Source organism: Stegodyphus dumicola, chromosome 10 (assembly GCF_044657685.1).
Source record: "Stegodyphus dumicola isolate Sdum_Otavi_A_Nest chromosome 10, ASM4465768v1".
NCBI lineage: Eukaryota > Metazoa > Arthropoda > Arachnida > Araneae > Eresidae > Stegodyphus > Stegodyphus dumicola.
In genome coordinates this window covers 25,683,392-25,707,290 of record NC_140777.1, presented here as the reverse complement: position 1 = coordinate 25,707,290, position 23,899 = coordinate 25,683,392, and the positions used below count along the sequence as shown (strand labels likewise).

The 23,899-nt window shown below is 31.2% G+C and overlaps 1 protein-coding gene across 3 annotated transcripts in view; it reads right to left on the bottom strand.

Annotated features, from left to right (window-relative positions):
• The window catches only part of Ctl2 (Choline transporter-like 2), a 149,784-nt gene that overhangs the window by 99,317 nt on the left and 26,568 nt on the right, over positions 1-23,899 (bottom strand). For 2 of the 3 annotated variants that reach the window (XM_035365840.2, XM_085824821.1), the window contains exons 7-10: positions 16,728-16,841; positions 11,923-11,983; positions 10,856-10,912; positions 2,665-2,791 (exon numbers count right to left, since the gene is read on the bottom strand). In XM_035365840.2, the coding sequence (XP_035221731.1) occupies positions 2,665-2,791; positions 10,856-10,912; positions 11,923-11,983; positions 16,728-16,841 (359 nt within the window). The remainder of the gene's footprint in view (positions 1-2,664; positions 2,792-10,855; positions 10,913-11,922; positions 11,984-16,727; positions 16,842-23,899) is intronic. The other variant, XM_035365841.2, reaches the window with a different exon arrangement.

Here is a 23,899-nt window from a genome sequence, read left to right as displayed (position 1 = left end):
TTCACATTTGAAATGGCTCTTCTCGGACTTGTATTAACCTGTGATCTTGAAAATCGTCACAAAATCCATTAGTTGAAAAATGTTACCTAATGGATTTTGTACCTTTGGTTTGCGATATCCAAAACCCTTCTAATTTGTGGCTGTCATCTTCACCATCCTCACCATGAAATATGGCGATAAATTATGCAAAGCATTTTTCACAGTATATGGAGATGGAGACACATCCTCCTACAATCTTGCAAAATATTTCAAAAGTTCTTAAATAGCCTTGCCATTTTTCAAGAAATTTAACATACATTTTAAAAATTCTACTTTACATTTACATTTCAGCACATGTGCTATTCCAATAGACATAGGCTGAATGACGTACACATCATTTGGAGGAAAGGATAATACGGATATGGATCTTTCACTAAAACTAAGTGAATTATAAGCCAAACAGTTGTCTACAATCAAAAGAGTTTTTACGTCATCAGGTAAGCCATCCGAATTCAAATGTTGCCGAATCTCAAGTAAAATGATTTTCAAACCAATCATTAATTAATGCTTGTGTCATGTATGATCATTTATTTTATGCGAAAAGTCTTTACTACTTTAAATGCTTGAGGCATGTATTTTTTCCAATAACGAAACGTGTCAAACACTTGTGCATTCCTGCAGCATTTGCGCATGCTAAAATTGTTACTCTTTATTTGGAATCCTTGACACCAGAAGCTTTTTCTGTAGAGATTGCCACAGTATTTTGCATTACCGTATTGCCAGAAAAGACCAGTTTCATCAGCACTGTAAATTTGATCTGGAGGTAACTTTTCACTCTTAATGAGTTCAATGAATTTATCTGCAAACAATTCAGCAGCTGAAGCTTTTTCACCTGAAATTTTTTATTACATTATACTATGGTGATTTTAAAATTTGGTTAACCAATCTGTTGAATATGTGCACTTAGTTTTTCCATTAGCATTGGACCCGTCAATGGCACGCCCTCACTGAGATGCTCTCTGACCCATTCAATCATCATTTTATGATGATCGCCACTTTTAGAATAATGAATAATTTTTCTGTTAATTCATAGCAAGTGGGGTGTCAGAATCCTCAAAAGTTCCTTTTTCTTATGTCATATACAGTTGACTTCCCAATGCCATACTCCTTGCATAATTTGGAGATGGATATACCTTTATCCTTTTTTTTTCCAGCAATTCCACTTTTTTATTTAATGGGCATTGAAACATGCTTTCACTTTGTAGATCATGTTGCAGCTTCAGAATTAGAAATGCTTTTCGATATCAAAAGTTCAAACTTTAATTTTCATAAAACTGCTGTAATCAACAGCCTGCAAAAAATAAGCTGAATCAGATCAGAAAGTCAGAAGAACACAATCTGCTGTATTAACTGAAATTCATTGGAAACAGTAAAGTATAATTTGAGCCTAGCTTAATAGCATTTCGTATATGTCATTTGCTATATATCATGAGACTGGCAACAAAAGGCAAGTTGTTTCACTAAATTTTGTCTTGCTTTAAGGTCCAGATTTTAGATCATTCTGGGTACTGGACTTTATACTGTAATAACAGAATTTAGAGCGGTACTGTATAAATAACAAAGATGGTGCTGATGATGAATATTTTAAGCACTATATAGCTTCTGGATGTTTGGATATTCTTTTATTTGTAGTGCTATTAAACAGAATTGAAATAAAGTGTGTTAAACACATTGAATGTTGCATAGATTTCGCATAATTATAGCACTAAAGAAATGGCAGATGACATGGTCGCAAAATGAAAGTAAGCATTAGAAAAGAAAAGATTACATTATTGATATTTGATGGTGAATTTGCTTTCTTTTTTAATACAGGGACATAAGACACAATATTACCACTGGTTTATAAAGTTTCTGTTTAAACACTAACAAATAATTTACTTACATTTTGCCACAACTTAAATAAATGCTTTACATGAATAATATAAGAAATGTTTGAAAGCCATTAATTTCCTGACATACTTCAGAAAGATGTGTTTTATTATTTATTTATTTATTTTATTGGAAACATAACCAAATTAAAATGAAGAATTTAAAAGCCGTTAGAAATGCACCTTACATACATGCATTCTAACCTTGCAAATAATTTCTGTCTCTTTCTAGGAATTTATTCTGTTTATCAAATCACTTACTTTTGATTAATCGTGAGGATCACAAATTAATTTTTATCTAATGAGTGAGCCTCATAGAATATGCATCTCTAATTTGGCCCATGCAAAACACAGAAAAACCTGGAAAGTTTATTCAAGTGAAAATACCCAAAAAAAATATATACATTCATGAATTTGGCAGTGCTGTGATGACATCAAACAGTTTGGTCTATCCACTAAAAGGTAACAATTTGAAGGATTACCTTCAGTATCTAATATAATTTTGTAAAATTTGAAAACAAATAAAAGCTCACTAATTACTTTAAGCTTCATTTGAAAATTAATTTTAGTCACTGTAAATTTAATTTACTCAATGTAAACGATGAAATTTTATTCATGATAAAATTTATCTTACTCAATGCAAATACGACTTTCCAATGTATATAAAATGAACAATAATTTCAGTATAATGAAAAATTTTATGTAAGACAATGAAAACCTATATGCAGCTGAGTAATATAAAACTACAGAGACATACTGAGTAGCATTTTTCAAATGGTCAACTTCTATCGGTTTACCATCTTCAAGAACCGTTTGGTTTTTTTCATCCGTAACCAACCCACTGACTCCTTTGAAAACAATTTCTGGAATACATCTTCCAAGCACTGAAATATATTACAACTAATAAAATAAATAATGCATATAATGAAGAAAGGTATAATTTTAATATTAATTAAAAGTTTTCAACAAAATAGTAAAAATAAAACATAAAAACTATGTGACAGTTTTTTAAAAAAATATCTAAAACATGCTTAACCCTCCGAGCAGTACGAGTTTAGCCCTGAAATTTCAAAGTTTCTCAAAATGTTATGAATAAGTTGTATTTTCTTTATTTTAATTTAAAAAATGAATCTCTCATTTTGTACCCCGATTCCTTTTTTTCCAATATACATCCAAACCAAAATCAAATACATTAAAAGCTAGCAGAAATTTTCATTTGTAATGAATATAGAAGGCAGTCTTCTATACGGAACTTTCCGGTTGTAATGCTGAGAGGGTTAACACTAAATTGATTTTCTGTAAGAATTTGCATCAAGAATTTCAGTTCAGTATTTATACAGAAATTGCCCAAAATGTAGGTATTTTTAGTTTTGCTACTGATATTTCAATCATTTATTATATCACAAAAATAATACAAAACTGAAGTTAAATTATTTATGTTAAGATATGTATGAATTTGGTTAGTAACTAGGTAAAAATCAATTTTAGATTGCTTGACCTTTGAGGAAACGAGACACAAAATTCCTCTCCTTTAACAGGTTAAAAATTTGGTTTCAAAAGGTTTACTAAATTTGTATTACTTATTTTATCACCCTTTAAAAAAAAAAAAAAAAAAAAAAAAAACTACATTTCTCTAAAAATTATAGAATAAATTAGAAGGAAAACACAGGTCCCTTCTCTCTTAAGAAAACACTGTTTTGAACTGAAACAATACATTCAAGAATATGTACACATATACACACCTTATACACTACCATATTTTGCCATATTTGCTTGTCAATTAACTATCCATTAATTGCATGGTTTAAGCCAATTTTGTTGTCTTGTGCAAATGCACATGTTGTACCAACCTTGAAACGAATTCACCAGGCAGTGTGCTACGTTAAACAACTCATCATGTCATGGAGAAGTATTATTGTGGCAACCCAGGCACATGCATATGCATAGAACACTGGTGCAGATTTCAGCTTTTCAAATTCAATGTTTCCTTTTTTCGTTAGTCCTTGCTCTGATTACTTTTTTTTCTTGTAAGGAATTGTAATAGGACTGCAGGAGTTTGCTACCTCATATAAAAGAAAGAGTTGCATTTCCTCAGAAATATGGCATTTTGAAGAACAATAGTTTGCATTCTGTGAAGTTGTACTTTGCAAACAATCCAGTCTGCCCACTGATGCCTCAATTTGTGATAATTTTCTGACTTTTTTTTTAAGTGAAAACAACAGTGTGCACAGTGCCAAGCTTATGCAACACTCTGGTATTTTTGTAAGCTAAATCAGATCATTGTGTTAGATGGGGAGAAAAAAGGTAATATAGTCAAAAGTCTTTAATCTGGACTCGTCGGGACTTCGGTGATTCCGGATTATAGATCATCAGTTTAAATCTGGTAAGATGGCATGCAGAAATTATAAAATTAAAAACATGAAACCGTAATTTATAAAATAATGAGCAATTATAATCTAAAGGGTATCAAAATTTACAAAAAAAAGCTTAATATTTATTTGTTTACTTTATTAAACATTTCTTTCAACGCGCGCATGCGTAAAGCATACATTATGCATAGCCGAAATTATAAAATTGCCACCAGAAAACTATTTGATTTGTATTTGTGATATTTATAATGATGAGGAATTTGATTTAAATCATATCAAAGACGGAGTACATCGAGATGAAGTACTACATTTAATAAGGAATTATAAGCCGAATAAAATAAAAACATCTGCCCTGAAGATAACGATAGTGCTGACAGATCAACTTCCAGTTCATTGCGCGCCGCGACGTTCCCCCTCCCCCCCGCGCAGAGCAGCGTGAAATTGATAAACAGATTTCGGAACGGTTAGATAAACAAAGGATATGCCTTTATCCATTTTTTGGAGCAATTTCACTTTTTGTTTGATGGACATCGAAACATACTTTCGTTTTGTAGATTCTTTGGGAGCTCCAGCATCGGAAATTCTATTTGACATAATCGAAAGTTCAAGCTTACTTTTATAAAATTGCTCTTACAGTCTACAAAAAATAATAAGCCGAATCCAATTCGAAGATTAAGGAACAACGCAATCATCAACATTAACTGAAATAGATAATTAGATAATTTTAGCTTATACCGTCCGTTATAAATTAAACGCGCACGCGAAAACGTATTCTGAGCATGCGCACACGCATATGTGCAGTCGTAAAGGTCTTACGCGCACCCGTAAACGCCTATGTGCATGCATCAACGCGCCGCATGCGCAGAAAGTTTTTAGCTTTGAGGTCCGGATTATGGGTGTCCGAATTAACGACTTTTGACTGTAGTTCTACTGTGAATGTTTCTAAGATTTTTGATTTTTCTAAGTGGTTGCTACTTTATCAGATTCTTAGTATGCCACCACTATTTTTGAAAATGTTGTCTTTTGTGTCTCAGATTGGTGAAACAATAGTCACCAATGAATAGTGACTTTTTGAGAAGCTTGGGGGGGGGGAGAAATAATCAGAAAATACAATTTCTTTCCTCCCCAGGATTTGCACCAAAATTACAATATTTCCCATAAAAACCTAAGAATTTCTATATGAATTCAGATAATCAATTGCTAATGTTCTATAATTTTAAAAAGGAAACAATTATAGAAAACAAATAAAACTAGAACATTCTATTCATATAACTTTACTCTTTTAAAAATGTGTTCTTGTGCGATAAAATAAACAAATTATACCATACTACTATATAATTCAGGGTCTACCACTTTATAATAATTGAACAAATCTTTTTATAAGCCAAAATGGCACAAAGCAAGCAAATAACATTAACTTAGATCAAAATGAATGTTGAGTACAAGCCTTCATAGAAACTATCAAATCATACTGAATAAATAATATTTAAAAACAAAAAGCAATATTAAAAGAAAACAAATTATTATTTTTATTCTTATTGTTGTTGTATAAAATTAAGATAAAAATCAAAATTTGGTGGTTAAGTCTAAGAAAAAAAAGAACTTAATAACATAGTAAAAATAATATAATCTATACATATAAAGAAGAATGTCTGCGTGTTATGCTTGTAATTAAACTCCGTCACTACTATAACTATCATCACTAAACTTTATGCAATTATTTTTTGAGAAAAGTCAACTTCCCCCTTTAAAAAAAAAAAAAAGGCTAAAATAAGAGATATTAATTAAAAACTCTGTAAACGTTCATTTTCGTACTCATTTTTCCAAGTGGCAACAGTCAACACTGGAGATAAAAACGGCTTTTTTTTGAGGCCACTGCTCACATTGCCAAATACAATGAAAAAAAAATAGCATTGCCAAACATTAAATACATTATTCCTGATTCCAAAAATTTGTGGGAGGCCAATTCGACTTCGCCGAGGCTTCATATGACTTTAATCAGCCGACATAATTAAAAACTCAGAAAACACTAATTTTCACACTCATTTTCCTCGTGAACTCATTTTTTTCAACAGTCTCGTGCACTAGAGATAAAAATTCTTTATTTTGAAAAGTACTGCTACTACTCACTTTCAAATTATGGACTCTGTTAATAAAAATTTGTAAGTTTTACAAAACCTATATATATGTGTGTGTGTGTGAAATTTCGGCAGCCGTGGCACACGAACGACAAAGCTTGGCATTGTGGTGACTGAGTGTTAAGGCGGCATCATAAGACGACACAGGATTTCACTCTTTACAATTCCATATCTTTATTCATATCATGTTTTACTTCATATGAAATTTTCCAAATTACATATTCAATAGTGATTTAAACTAAGTATGAATGAATTTAAACTTTCTGCGTCATAACAAATTCTAACAAAAGGAAGGCAGATGAGAAGCGCAGTAGCTTAGATCCTAACAGCCGAGGAAGAGAAAAGCTTCTGTCCGCAAAATAGCGTGCATTCGTTATTTATAATAGCTGTTACGTAATAAGCTAGAATGTTCTCGAAGGTACTGGTCTAGGGGGGAAGATCCTAAATTGCAGAAAGTTAATTAGAGGTTGCCTGTTCCTTAGAGCAAAAGCCATTGTATTTTTTATATTTTACATATATATGCATATAAAGAATGCCTGTTTGTGTGCTTGCTTGTTTGCATTATTGATTTCTGATCAATTATGATCACTTTTTTGCCACATTTAATTGACTAAAACTGAATAAAGATCAAATATTGGATGGAACTTATCATTTGCATTCATAATCATTTGCTTAGAAAGAGAAAAATCATTAAAAACTGCATGCCATCCTTGCTGATATAATGAGAGAGAATTAGTTTATTTTTCTATTGAAATTCTTTATGTGGGTTCCATATTACATCAGATTGAAAAATGTACGACTATGAATTGTATTTTTTGCATCGTTATTAGAGAAGGATTACAGTGGTATCATTCTCTCTGTTGTTAGACACTCTAAATCTAACTTAGATGGCATCGGGTACTTCCACTAGTTAAATAATATAATAAAACACACAGTTGAAAATTCTTTGGTCTTTTTCAAAAAGCAAATGAAATGGCATCGGGTACTTCCACTAGTTAAATAATATAATAAAACACACAGTTGAAAATTCTTTGGTCTTTTTCAAAAAGCAAATGAAAAATTTTCAACAGAGTTTTTTACCTTTTTCAATTTTTTTAGTTTTAAATAAATAGAGATATAATCTGCTCAGAGATGACCCAAAGCAAAAAATACTATATTAAATTCTAAATTTTGATGTTCTTCCTGTTTCCACTCATATGACCCAAAGCAAAAATTGTCTACAGAGAAGCCTCAAAAGACAGCCTTAGAGAAATCACTTGCTATATCACAGCAGCCTCAATTCCACAACACAGACTTTTTAAAATCGAACTCTCTCTTTCAAACTCCAAAGATAAACCAAATATCAGGCACATCAAAACCGCAGGTCTCAGAGAACACCAAGAGGAAGCAAATTACAGACTCTGTGTTTTCTCGCTGTCATGCTAGCCCACTCTGATGGCCTAAGCCATAATCAACTGGAACAGCATAGGTTGCCCTTTCAGGTCATAGGAATCAGGTACATGTTAATGGGCCCCCAAAGCTATTATTGTCATAGTAAAATACTAAGCCAGTGTTTGCAATCCCCGGGGAAAGGGAAATATATGAAATACAAAAATGCTATATTATTCGTTCAATTTGACACTTTTATTTTTTTAATCGTATAGTCTTTGCAGGTAATCATAACATCTCGCAAAAATTCTTGCTAAACCGATATGTTCTTAATTCAAATCAAAATTTTGTGCAGTTACTGTGGAAAACAAAAGGTGAATGTTACTTTCATTTGTTTTGCAAAAAAAAAAAAAAAAAAAAACTTGTTATATGTTTTCATTAACTGAAAAAAGTACTAATGCAAGGTCTTCTACGAAAGTGAAAAACCATAAAGCAAATATCCATAAAGCTGATGACATCTATACTTACATTTAAAGTAGAAAAAACCCTATTACATGCTTATGCCTATTTAAAATAGAGAAAACTCTCTTGCATGTTTATGCTTTCATATGTAGTTATTCTTTGTGATAGCATCCTTCAGGAAATCCATCTGCCAATATATGCATTTTAAATATCTTTTGGATTTTTTTTTTTTTTTTCTTTTTTCAAAAATATATTCACAATATTTCTACCGGTTTCCAGAAAACTCCACTGTTATCAGAAGTTTCTCACCTAATTGAACCGTCATCATAAGTTACAATGCTCTTATGTACATATGCAGTTATTTTACATAAAGAACTTTTCAAATTTAAATACCAAATTAAATATTTATCTCCCCACCTATACAATAGCTCCTTTTACTTCACTACAATCAGATCCTTTTTTTTTATGCTACAGGAATGGACAGATTTCCTCCATTCTCACAGAAACTAACTGTGATAACTTCACTTTTTCTTCTTTTTTAATTATTCCATTTAAGTTATATTATGAAACAAATTTAAGCCATTTCAATTTTATAAGAAAGTGTCCAGAAATTATTTTAATTTTCTTACAAATAAAACAATCTGAAAAAACTTACCAGAATCCCAGAAAATAAGATAATAGATTCTTAGGAAAGAAAAGCCTAATCGCAAGATTCTAAAAAAAATTACACAATATCCAGTAAACAATTTAGCTGCAGTATCTATGACGAACTACACTTCAAGAATGTAAGAAGAATCTTTTAAGATGGTTAAATTTTTAACAAAGGAATCTTTCAACCTTAAATTCTAGAACTCATCTGGTGGGGGGGTGACTTTACATATTTCTAAAAGGATGAATGATATCAGATAAAAAAATTTCTTGAATCTCTATCAAACACCAGAAGAAAAAAATTATTAATGCATAATCCTAAAGACAAATTTGGCAGCTATTTTGAAACTTTATAAAATCACAAAATAGCTCTGCATGATAAGTTTTAATTCATTAACATCTTAATTTTTGAATTCAACTGTCAATCTATAGTCAACAGTTAAATAAACAGAACAATGTTTATTTGTTTTAGGCACAGCTTTTCTTCTGATGAATTCATTGCCTGATCCAAAACACATTATCAATATTTCCTCAACTTTGGAATGCTTTGCTTCCGTGACTGCTTATATATCTCATATATATTTACATAAAAGCAGATTGCAGTTACAATTGAATTTGAATTCAGAACAAATATTGCAATTATTTATAATTCTCAAACTCCAAACCAATCTGAGAAATGCAGTTGCTGTCCAATTTCTTCACTACACCTTATTTCTGCTATGCATTTAATTCACTTAATGCCTTTAAAAATTAAATTTTCGGTATCTCCAGTAGTACTCTGTTTGCAGTTCTGAAGGATTAAATTTTCTCACAGCCTATATTTTACCACGACGCAAAAAGTCATGTATCTAAGGCTCATATACATTACTACATGAAATAATAATAAATTGAAAGTATGACATGACTTTCTATGCCTAAATAACAAAGAAAATACATAAAATTTATTTTAAAAGGTAACATATTTCGTTATTAAAATAATTTTCAAACTATGCTAAAGCTGTATATCAAACAACAATGATTAAAGTGCAAAAGATATTGAAAATAAAATTATCGATTAGGTTATAATTTAAATTGTTACTTTACTTCACCAAAACTTCTAAACTGTTAGAAGCAGAGGATGTTAAATTATTAAAAGATATATACTAAGTCTACACTTTTTTATAGTTAGTTCTTATATGAAGCAAAAATGCAGAAAGTAGGAATAAAAATGTGCATCTAGGAAAAAAATTATAACTAGAAAAATATTGCAACAAATTAATTTTCAGCCACTTCACTTACCTAAAAAAATCAACATTTAAATTTTTTGCATTATTAATACAACAATATAAGAATGCTTAAAAAGTAACATATAAGAAAATACAGTTAAAAAGAATTACTACATCAGCAATTTTAGAATAGTTTAGATTTATTTTCTAGATAAAAGAAATTATGAAAAATGATGAGAACTATTATTAATCTAAATAGAGATCACATAAAAAAATCAGAAAAAAAGAAATATAACATGAACTATTAATTACAAATTTCTTGTGAACTTTTAATAAACAAGAATCATGATTATTATTGCCATTGATAAGATATTAAATAAAGCCAAAATGAACAGAAAAGAGCATTCTAAGTGACAAAAATACAATAAAACAATTACCCCAAAAAGTATAAAAATGTTAATGCAAAACCATTAAAAATATTATTACTAGTAGAATAATTACATTATTTTAAACTTTCCAAAACATGCTTTCTCGAAAAATAAAAAAACAAAAATAACCACCAAATCTCGGTGAAACTCAGTTTTAATATTATATGTTTAAAACGAAAAAAAGAAAGCAAAAATGAAATGGTTTTCACAATATTAAAAAAAGATAGGAAAAATTCAACATAATTAGTGATGCTAAAATTGGGTGCAACCATGCAAACAATCTCACACAACATAAAAACCCATGCAGACAATAGTTGGTAAATTACTCACAAACATCTTTAAATCTCGTGCCATAAGGCAACTTTTCCACTAGTTTTTCAGATGCCACTGACAGCAAATAAGGGAAGAAAATAATTCATCAGACAATACAGAATTTTTAAACAGCATTTTTTAAAGTTAGCCCACTTCATAAAATGCTTAATATACAGCACAATGACATAACATATAATCAAGAAGTAAGTAATATTTCTTACAAAAAAATCCCAATTCTACCTATGGAAAAATTTATTTCTATATTACATTACTACTAATCTGTCTTTCCTTTTTTTATTCATCAACTACTATGAAGTTACTGACCAATATTTGGTACATGTCTGTTTTATCAGCAACCAAAGAAAGGAGGAAATGCTAATCTAGGAATCAAGGAGAAAATTTAGAAATTAAGAAAAAATTCTAGGCATAATCCACCCCTTCCCCAAAAAAGCACTTTTAAATCACAGAGTTTTAACAAAGATGTTTACAAAAAAAAAAAATAAATAAAAAAAAAAAAAAAAAACTTGCTTTACTTTAAAAATACAAATTCCCACTTTAAAAAAATTCATAATTTATTTTTTATGTGGTCATAAATTGGCAGTAGCAGTTTACCACTACCAGAAACTTAATTTTTGAAGCAGTGAAATATATATTATACTGTGTAGGCATTTCTTTTTCTGACAAATTTTCACTCTGCATTACCATATGGCTTCCTCTACAGTATATGACTTCATTTCATGCCTGCATCCAAAAATTCAGATAGAGGATAAAATACCCCTTCCTCAATAGAATCCAGTAACTTCCTTTTCACTTTATGGTAGATGAGTAATTGTCATTATTTCGAATCCGAAAAAAAAAAAATTATTTCTTACAAATGAATAAAAAAAAAAGATTTAACAGTTCTTATTACTTAGTTTTGGTTATGGCTTTCAGTTTGCCATACCGTTTGATGATAAACACCCTCAAACTTGGAATTAAGCACTGGTTGCCACTAAAACTGACAAGCATCTTACATTTGATTGTTGAGTTGATAATTAACAAAAAAGCAGCCTTATCATAAAATATTAACAAACAAAAATACATACTTGCAGTGCTTCTAAAATATAACTGAGCACACTGATCTCCTTTAAGTAGTTCTTCTAAAGTCTAAAAACATATAATTATATAGAATACTTGCTTAGTGTAGAAATGTAAGCAGATATTTAATTTACAAGAAAATAATTACAAATAGTCTAATTTATAAGAAAATAATTACAAATAGTCATTGTAGCAACATTTACTAATAAGTTAAATAAAATAATAAAATCATTAATATATATAAATTAATTCATTGCATCCATAAAGCAGAAAATGAAAATTGAACGAATGCAGTTCTTTCTTACCAGCTATGTTAAAACAATCAAAAAGTTTGTAAAATGCACTCATTTCCTTTTAAAATAGAAACACACAGAATTTTTAGAACATTTTATTAGCTAAAATTTAGTATTGGAATCTCAAAATGCATACAGCCTTATTTACATTTAAAATAAAACTAAATAAAGCACAATTTGCTAATATTTCCAAATTATGATTAGTTTATCAGTTTTTAAACAGTCTAACAGTTCAAGAGTATACTTTCTGTCATTTATGAATTTTTTACATTTTTTCAATGACCATCAAATGAGTAATAAAAGTATCTTAAAGCAGATAACCTTTGACCATCACTGTTTAATCCTTGCAATTTACCTTAATATTTACTCATTATCAGCTAATGTTAAATTTTCGCAACATTTGATAAATATACATATATAATGTTCTCTACTGTATGCAACTGGAATTTTTCACAGATTAACAATTTACAACTCAATGTTTTTTTGGAAAATTAAGACAGTTTAAAAAAAAAAAAAAAAAAAAAAAAAAACTTTTATAAATCTTTGAAATCTGTCAGTTCAGTTTTAATTTATTAAATGATATAGAATTGTAAAAGTCACAATTCCATGACTAGAATTAATATTGAATAATAATATAAATATGGCCGATGTTATCTCCTAGATAATTTGGTTGCAGCTAGTTATCTTATAATTTGGTTGCAGATGTTATCTCCTAGATAATTTGCAGAACCAAAAATCCTCAAATAGAAGTACAGGAGTAACTTCTCTCCCTTTACTCAAAGCAGAAAAACAAATACAGTCACATATCGAAAATCCGACGACCTGAAATCCGCCTATTCCTAAAATCTGCACTGCCTCTCACAATATAAACATTCAATTTATAGGTTCCAAAAACTGCAAGATAGACAGTGAAATATCGAAGAAAAATACTTACCAAAAAATGCTGTCATAATTACCAAATAATAATGACTCGTAATGAAAATACCAGAGCAAGAAATACCAAATTATTAACATAATTCCCCCCCCTCTAATCTGTATCGAGGTAAAAAATAAATCAAAGTTTCTAAAAAAAATTCTTTCAGGTAACTATTCTACTTCACTTTGCGATTATTAAAAAAAAAAAATTCCCCAACAAAAACTGCCTTTGTTTGTTAGCAAAATCATGAAATTCTGTTTCCCAAACAACATTAGTAAATGCCTGGCATACTGTATGGCCATCTTCTCTGTTTATTGAAACTGAGAGTGATGACAGTGAATTTTCTGGTTTTAGGGTCGGAGCACCGACACAGAGTGTGAATTTGATAGAAGTGAGAAAATATGTTTTAATGAGGGTTTGGAACATGGTGAAAAATACCTAAAATTTTTAAAACAGAGCTGTGTCACAGAGCAAAAGATTATGACTCTATATAATTTACAAAAAAAAAAAAAAAAAAAAAAAACCCCTTACTCTGAAGCACACTAAAGTTTTAAAAAAACCTCTATCAGAAAATGTTTGAAACATATAAAAAAATAAAATATTTTATGCTTTATTAATAGCCCTTATTTTTATGTTTTTATTGTATATATCCTTAATGTTTTTAAATATCTCTGTAATCACTAATATAAATGAATACTATAACAAATACATATAATTTAACATATAATAAATTAATGTATATGTATATTATTGTAATAATGTATATAATAATTTAATTAAATGTATCTAATATGCCTTATTTATTTTGCACTTTTAGTCTGAATATTATTATTTATCTTTTTTGTCCTGAAATCCGTAAAATCCTAAAATCTGCACAACATATTGTCCCATGCATTGCGGATTTCTGGACTACTGTACCACAGAATTAATTTATCCCAAAACTGCATCAAATGAATTTCATACGAGTTATCATCCCACTTTCAAAATCATATACTTATGCAAAACAACTCCGAAAAAAAAGAATTCATATTGCAGAAGAAAAGATTTCAACATATAAATGTAAGCTCTGAATGCTACTAAAACTGATAAATGACAGAGAAATTGAAATAGGTTGGATTACTTAATTTAAATAATGCACATCAATACTTTCTGCTTAAGCTCCATTCCATTTTTGACAGGAACACTGAAAGTATGGAATCTGAGCACATCCTACCATTCTTTCCTCATCACCAAGCTATGCTTAATAAATTTTAAGTGCCATTTAAGTTAGTAAGTACTGGAGTTCAAAGCCACTACAGTGACAAACATTCATACTTAATGTTGCCAACTAAAACAACCTCAATTTGCATTTCTAGGCTAAATAAATTTAATGATATCTAAAACTACCTACAGAAAACTTTGAAATATATCTTTTTTTCCACAACGAAGTAAGTGAAGCCCACGTCTGTATCTTTCCCTTTTGAATTCCAATCGCTTCTTTTATTACTCCTTCCTACGACCAGGGCAAAAGTCCGCCCCTTTTGGCAAAGGCGAGGAGAGGTTTTTCTGCCCCTCTTCTGAGGTTGGCACAAAGTTCTTATCAATGCAAAAATCTATGACCAACCAGAATTCCATGCATGGAGAAGTTAAATCTTCCTGTCCCCACATTCCTTGAAAAAAGGAACAATATCATACCTAATCAATCAAGCACGTCTGACCAAAATTCAATTCCAAATATAATAAAGAGGCAAAGAGTACGTCATGTGTACTCCTTTATTTTATGCTTTATTATGTACAATGTGTATGTGGTGTACAAAAGAGTACATCATGTGTACTTTATAGAGAGACACTGAACTGGCTTTCAAATTCTAATAAAAGGGGAAAACATAGCAGCAATCAGATTATAAACACTAATAGCTAAATCGAAATTTCACTACATTCTAAATGTTTTGCAAACATTTCATATGCAAAAAATTACTCTATAAATAGGATTATGCTAACAGTGTATTTTACAGCTTTTCAAAATTTTAAAAATTACATTAGTATTTTTACACAAAAAGGTGAATTGCATTGCTTAGATGTTGAACAAAGCACTAAATCAGTTTCATGCTGATTTTTCTCTTATTTTCCTTGTGGCAAGAAAAGAGTTACAACAATTACAAACAACAGCTTCAAACTTTATCTTGAAATGTTATACAGGGTGCAGCAGAGAAACTACCTTATTTTTAAAATTATTATTAAATATAATATTATATAATATATATTATTTTTTCCCAAGTTATAGAGAGGCGCTTAAAGTTTTTTAAATTTTTTTATTATGGTTTAAAAAAATCATTAAGGTGGCCTCTGTTCTGGTCAATGCATTGAGATAGTCAAATTTTGAAGTTTCTTTCCACTTTTACCAGCATATCAATGGGTATGTTGTCAATAGCAGCTTGAATATTGTTCTTCAGTTGAGCCAGGGTCTTTGGACATTAGAGATTTCAGACAGCCCCACATAAAAAAAATCACACGAGCTAAATCAGGCAAGTGTGCTGGCCACTGACGATCACACCATATGGAGATAAGGTGTCCAAAATGTTCTTCAAAAAACCATGGTCCAATGATGCCTATTCTGGACAATGCACACCAAACAGTCACACATTCTGTATGGAGGGACTGCTCATGAAATTCTCGGGGATTCTTGCCACTCCATTATCACATGTTTTGCTAAATGCATTAACCAGAAAGACAAAAATGAGCCTTATTGCTAAAGAACACAAGGGGTATCATGAGGCATATTGTCAAGAATGGCTTTGCATGCACTTTTTTTGTAAAAGAAAATAGCATGGATTAAGTGTTTGCACCACTGCCAATTTATATGGATGAAAATGGAGTATGTTGAAAGGTACGACTCCACGACAAACACACGCTCCTCTCTCGTCCACTGCATAATTGATAATAAACCTACATGACATAAAACATTAGATACCGCTCTTTTCAATGAGCCCCACCCCACTCTTCTCAGAATAAATGTTGCTAGATGGTGCAAGTTTCAAATAAGGAAGTTCCCTTGCCACATCCTGTAAACAAGAGCTACAAAAACATTTAAAATATTGAAAAATAACAACATAGTTTTATAATCTTTTCTCCGATTGGCAAAAAAATTTAGTAAAATAACTACAGTGTAATGTTTAGAAGCAGAATTCTAAAGTTTCACATACATTAGAATCATTTATGATAACGATTGTTTTTTTTCTTTTCCCCATTGGTGAGCACTTAGCCGACTTTAGCTTAGCCACTATTAAGACCAGAAGTGGTGGCCCCTTTACTGTGGGAGCACCTAGTAGGTAGGCCACCATTGCCTGATATGAAGGGAAAGACAATTACAGCCATGCCTTCTCCAGGATTCGATCCCAAGCCCTGCAGTAGTGCAGTAAGTTTCCCTAACCACTAAACCATGTGGACAGCTTATAGTTATTGTAAAAGGAAGCTTTTTAAAAAAATACACACATATTCACAGATGAAATATATATATATATATATATTATCTTCCGAGAAATATTATTGAGTATATTAAAGTCTACAATGCTGTTTAAATTTTGACTTTCAAAACTTACTATCAGAAAATAAAAAAAGTGCTTACTTTATCAGTCTTAGAAACATTGTATTTGCAAATTAATTTGCGTTTAATTTCATCAGCATTTGATGCATATGGATTAGCAAAGAAAGTTTCATCTGGACATTTGTCAACACAAACCTGAAAAAAAAATACAAAATGAAGTACATTTTTATTAATTTTCAAATAATTCAAAATTTCAGTCAACTCAAAGCTGAAGTTCTTAAAAATCTTAATGAAGAAACTGATTTCCAAAATGCCGATCAATAACTCAAAAAGTGTTTCTTACGAGTCTCAGTTAATGATACTATACTGTATTTTATTTTATTCAGACTAATTATACATTACCTGCACTGCACACAATCTTTAGTTCAAAACACAAATGATCTCATAGGAATTTCATACAGAATTATGATAGTATGGAAAACGTCATAAATTAAAAGGGGGCAAATTAATGCTTACATCTAAATTTAAATATTATAATTATGGCAAAGTAATCATTAAATCCACAGCTGTACATATGCACAACTATAACAGTTTTATTTACTTCCAGTTTTCCTAATTTTTTTTTACTTTCAACAATGTACTTCAATGTACAATATACAATTTTCTCTCTTCTATAAAATCAAGTTACCTCTTTATTTTTAAATTTTCTGATTTAATTAAAGATTTATGTTATTCTAAAGAACTGTTTGTACTTATAAAGTTCAGAAGAAACTGCTAATTTTGTATTCTTTAATAATATGAGTACTGAAAATAAATATGAAATGATATAAGTTCAGTACTGCACCGAATTTTTAGAATTTAGTGATGTTAAATAATATCATTTGATATAAAATCAGGACCAGGTGATTTATTTAGTTCCAGCATAGAAATAATTGTACTAATTCCACACATGAAGAATCAACAAAAGTAAAATAAGCAGTATGTGCAGCATGCTTAAATATATTAGCATATTCGGGGACTAAAGATAATTTAGATAATACTCGTATTTAAGCAGCAGTATGCTTTAAACCATTATCAGTTTCCTCTTGGATCAGAAGGGAAGGATTTCTGAAGCACAGCATTTATTGTCTCATCTAAAGTTGGTTATCTTTCCCGTAGATAGACGAATAGTAGTTATTTCAATATTTTCAGGAATTCTCTTTTAACACCACATGTATGGTTTTTTCCCCACATATTGTGAATATAAATGGTTGTAGGAAATGTTTTCCATGACTCATATTTAGTACCAGTAAACATTTGATTATATATTTTTCTACATTAAAGATATTTACATTTATAAAATTCTCTAAGAGTCAGGTTTCTACAATGCTGAAATTTACACCTAAATGCATTAAGCCTCTTTCTCATACAACCAATTTCAATAGACCACCAAAGAACATTATGCACACCATGATTCCTAGACATTAAAAATAAAGAGGACCATAAAACAAAAAAAAAAAAAAAAAAAAAAAGCTAAGACCTTCAACAGTTGTATTTAGGCAGGAACCACCAGTACAATTGTTGAGAATATCAAAGGTATGGGTGACATGAAAAGAGCAAAATTCCAAAAAAAAAAAAAAAAAAAAAAAAAAAAACAATGCCAAATTGCTTTCTCTGCATTGAAGATTTTAAATGGAAGGTTTGAAGTGTCTCACAAGACCACAGAGAGACAAAATTCAAATTCTATCATGTGATCAGAAAGGGATTCATTTGCAGACAGACAGCAATTCAAAATATCCTGGAGAAGATCTGAACCAGTAACTCAAAGTAGCTGAAATCCTGAGATGCATAAAAAGTAGATCCATAATCTTCGTTAATAACAAATAAGTTGCTGGCAGAAATAAATTCACTCAGTTTTTCTTCACGAGCATCTGAGTAGGGACTAAAGATAATTCAGATTAGACATCGAAATCCATACACCAAACCAATCAATTTAAGATTTTTATACATTAGAAACTTGACTAATGTTATGAAGATCTAGTTAAATATTTCTTGAGGGATCAAAATAGTATGAAAAAAAGAGTGAACACAGTTGTGCCAACATCAAATGTGACCATATTGTAATCCATATTTTTATAATCAAGAAAAGTTGAAAGATCTGAGATTGAATGATAACTGCTGCCTCTACTTTACCGGAATTGCTATCACACTAAAGTTTATAATTGCCAGGATATCCAAGAAGGTAACTCGTGTAACAATGAGGCTCCTAAACCAATGCACAGGTAATACTATTGGTTTCCATATTTAAAATGAGCTATAGTGTCGCAGATTTAGATTTATGAGGTTTATTGCACACAATTCAGAACTTGCTCATCTGACTTAACCAAAATCAATTCGAGATTGAATGTTCTTCCTCATAAACATATGATTAGGACAGCATTCAGAAAAGGGTTTGTGGTTAACTTTTTTATGTATATTATTCATTTTATGATTAAAATGGATAAAATTTATACAAACTACAACATTCGTCTTAGAATAATCTTTTGCTTTCTGTTCTTCAGAACAGTTAAAACATAAATAGTAAAAAGTATAAAAGTGCCCCTACCAAATCTTTAGCAGTAAATCTTTAAATCAAGCTCAAAATCTTGTTTTTAAGAGTTGTAACTGAATGGGGCACTGTGGAAGAGTAATATAATAATTTATAATGCACTGGACGACCTGCCAGCTTCCCATTATTAAAAGGTTCTTGTGTAAACGTAACGTCATAGTTAACTATGTCAACCTTAAAAGTTGAACAGTTGGTGACCGAGATCTAGCAAGATTTATTTGAACTGCTAGTATATTATTCTTCATGTGAATATTAGCCATAATTAATACATTTATGAATTTCATCTATCTCCATTTGACTTGCTGAGCCTATTTTAGAAATGCTTGAGTGATCCACAGGCAGCTACAGGGCATTATTTGCATTACACTCGGTGCAATTTATACATTTTAGTTCAGAGTTTTAGCATTGCTTGTGGCTGTGAACTATTTCATCATGGTTTTCACGTGCATCTTTCAGTTTAGCAGCTAGTACTACAGTCATCTACAGATGATTTGTACAACATCATCAATCTACATCAAATCATCTACAGATGATTTGATGTAGATTGAAAGTACAACCAATTAAATTCCCCCCCCCCCGAGGATTGACTACTTAATACCCAGACTAGTACTACAGTCATCTACAGATGATTTGGCACTTGCACATCACACCTCCATGTTATGGATTTGAAGTGGGGACCACATAATCTCAGTGGCCTTTTGATTGCCCCAAGTCGAATAGAGATGAGGCCAAATTGACAACAATGAGATGGCCTAATGTATTATTGCAAGCTGAATCATTTCCAATTCAGATGAGCCTGTCTTGCTCAGCTCCTCATTAGTAATGTCTAGAAATATTACACATGATAAATCTGGAAGGATTATTTTGCTGGATGTTCTATTTTAACTGAATTTTTCAGTTAATCAATTTGTGTTATTTTGTTTTCAAGGGTATGGAGATCAGCTTCTTTTGCTGTTTCGGTCAAAAGTAGACCTTTTGAAATCGGTTTTAGTCTTTTTACTGCGATTTTCAACTTGACAGGAGACATTTTTAGGAAGTATCTTTTTATATTCTCTGCATTGCCCCCCTTCCCTATTTGCATATAATAATGTTATATGTTCTTGAGGATGTTTCTTTTTATGGACTCCAGATTGCTCTCTAGCCAGTTTTCTCAGTATATCAGCATTTGTTTCTTTTTGTGCAGCTGAATCGAGTTTTCTCTCCAATCTTGCCAGTTCTTAAACACAAGTTGAAACTGATGTCTTAGGTCAACAGCTAAAGATTTTGAGATGCTGGAATTTCTATTTGCAAGGATTATCTCCAGATTTGTTAGGAAAAATACAGCTTCCTTTAAATAGTCTTTGGACTCCATATCCAAAGGATATACCAAAGAATCATAACAATTTTGTATAACGTCTAGTGGGTTTTGCCAACCTGCTACCCTGGGGTTTTTAACAGGTTGGATGTAGTAGGCAAATTTATGCTCAAACTTTGGACCCTCTGTAATGGAGCCCTCTTTGGAGATTACCCTGCCAAGGCAATTGAGCACACTCCAATAGGGAATTCATGCTCAACAATAAGACAAGTAGCAAATCAAAATTTCTACATTATTCACAATAAAACAAAAGCATAATAATCACTTTAAATGCACAATAATGAGATCAACCAATCGCATTCCCCTGTAAAGAAAGTACAACCAATTAAATTCCCCCCCCCCGAGGATTGACTACTTAATACCCAGACTAGTACTACAGTCATCTACAGATGATTTGGCACTTGCACATCACACCTCCATGTTATGGATTTGAAGTGGGGACCACATAATCTCAGTGGCCTTTTGATTGCCCCAAGTCGAATAGCGTAGTTGCCAGAGTAATCTGATCCTTCCTGGCCACATATACACTCCTGCTATCACAGCACAAATGGTATCATAGCACTAATTAGGTGGGATTCTGATTTAGAGGCATTCAAACACAATCTCACGAATGATAGCTAGCTGTATTTCAAGTCTGACAGCACTATGGTAACAGACATCATAACCCATGCATTATATGTTGCAAATAACTCTGCCACTTGCATAACCCTTGCATTATACATTGCCACATAAGACTTTAACTTGCATAACCCTTGCAGTATATGTTGCTATATATCTGTTGTAATGAAAGTTCTCCACCAAAAAACATTCTTAAAGTTAGAGAAAAAACATGAAAGTAGTACCTTTAGTGTGGTAGTAATCACCATCTAAATCTATGATTTTCGGCCAACGAGTTTTTCAAAGCCTTCAGCCCAGAAAACTGGTGGCCACAAGTCCAAAAATAGACCAACCTCATTTCAAACATCCTTGCAGAATGGAAGATAGTACCATAAGATATAGCTGCAGGCGTAAAAATAGGTAGAAGTCCGAAGGAGAATGCTAGGAGCTGTGAGGGAGTTGTAGCAAAAGATCCAATTCAAGTCAGTACAAAGTCGAGTCGGTGAATGCAGACACATGTGGGGGTCTTGCATTATCTTGATGGAGCATTACCTTTTTGTGCAAGAACTCAGTTCGATGTTTTTCTTTGATGGTAGTGTCAACACAGACCAGCATCTCACTACATTTTTCCAGATACTCTTTGTGTGGATAATACCCCGGCAATCCCACCAGATACAAAACATGATCTTTTTGTTAGTCAAATTACGCTTTGCGACACTGTCAACGATTTCGGGGGCACACCAACCCTCTTTTTGGCCTGTGCTGTTGAAGTAAATCCACTTTTCATCACAAGTGATGATCCAGTCCAGAATTTTATTCTTGCGTTAACATTCGAGCAGACTAGTTCACGCTCGAACACATCTGCCCTTCTGCTTGAGTCAGCTCATGCTGCACCCAGCAATTTAACTTGTATGTCAAGTTTATGTGACGCATAGAGTAACTAATGGACATGGCACTAATGTCTAACTCCTTAGCAAGCTCTCGAGCCCACAAGTTCTCATAGGCAGGCTTCATCAACATCAGTAGGCCGGCTAAAGTGCTCTACTTCTTGAATATCAAAGTCCTTGTTTTTGAACTTTCAGTACAAAACCTTCGCTATGTCATATGATACATTAATACCTAAAGCAGTACACATTATTTGGTAACATTCTGCAGCTGACTTTTTGCAACAGAACTGGAAGTAAATGATGGTTCTAATCTGGTAGCACGGTAGTTCCTTTTCAGATACCTTTTATTTAACGACAACAATATTTTTTTACAAATTTCATGATACATAATACAATGTTCTAAAGATAATATCTTTTTTTTAAAAAAATGCCAAAAATCGTTTGATAAAATATGATTAAGCATGGCAATGAAAATTGTTTGTTCAGACAATATTTGCGATGACGGGAAACTTTTATTAAAGCCTGAGAAGTCTGTCACTTGGAAGCTACAGTTTGGAAATGTCACTGGATATCCCTATTGACCAAAAAATATAGTTAACACATAATTTCACTGAACTGATGAAATACATTAAAACAGAATCAAAAAAAGCCCCTAACCAGTAATTTCTAATTATTTAAAAACTTTTTTTTTAATTTTCTTATTATTCAAAAACACATATTTGATAAGGTAAACAACTGATCACAATATGGTTTTGCAAAAACAATATATTCCAATAGGTCTCATATTACTCAAACATTACCTCATCCATTAATGGATAATACAGTCAAAAGTCGATAATCCGGACTCGTCGGGACTTCGGCGATTCCGGATTATCGATTTTTCTGGATATTAGATCATCAGTTTAAATTTGGTAAGATGGCATGCAGAAATTATAAAATTAAAAATATGAAACCTTAATTTATGAAATAAAGAACAATTATGATCTAAAGAGTATCAAAACTTACAAAAAAAAAAAAAAAAAAAAAAGAGCTTAATATTTATTTGTTTACTTTATTAAACATTTCTTTCAATGTAAGTTGTTTAAGTTGCTTTGTTTCATGTGATAATACTTTCTCTTTAATTCTATAAACACACATAATTCTTCTTCAGTTGCAAAGTTACGCTGTTGAAGTCCTATAATTGCTGTGTCGAGAATACCGACTAATTTGTCAATCGAAATTTTCTCGTTTTCAATAACCTCTGTGTCACTTACTTCACTATCGGAAGCAAATTATAATGATGAGGAATTTGATTTAAATCATATCAAAGACGGAGTACATCGAGATGAAATACTACATTTAGTAAGGAATTATAAGCCAAATAAAATAAAAACATCTGCCCTGAAGATAAGGATAGTGCTGACAGATCAACTTTCAATTCATTGAGCGCCAAGGAATTCCCCCCTTCCCCGCAGAGCAGCGTGAAATTGATAAACAGATTTCAGAATGGGTAGATAAACAAAGGATTATGCCTTTATCCATTTTTTGCAGCAATTCCACTTTTTGTTTAATGGACTTCGAAACATACTTTCGCTTTGTAGATCCTTTACATATTAGTAAATATATATCAAAAATTATATTTGATATAATCGAAAGTTCAAGCTTACTTTTATAAAATTGCTCTAACAGTCTGCAAAAAATAATAAGCTGGATCCAATTCGAAGATTAACGAACAATGCAATCTGCAACATTAACTGAATTAGATAATTTTAGCTTAGCTTATACCATCCGTTATACATTAAACGCGCATGCGTAAACGTATTATGTGCATGCACAGAAGCATATTCCC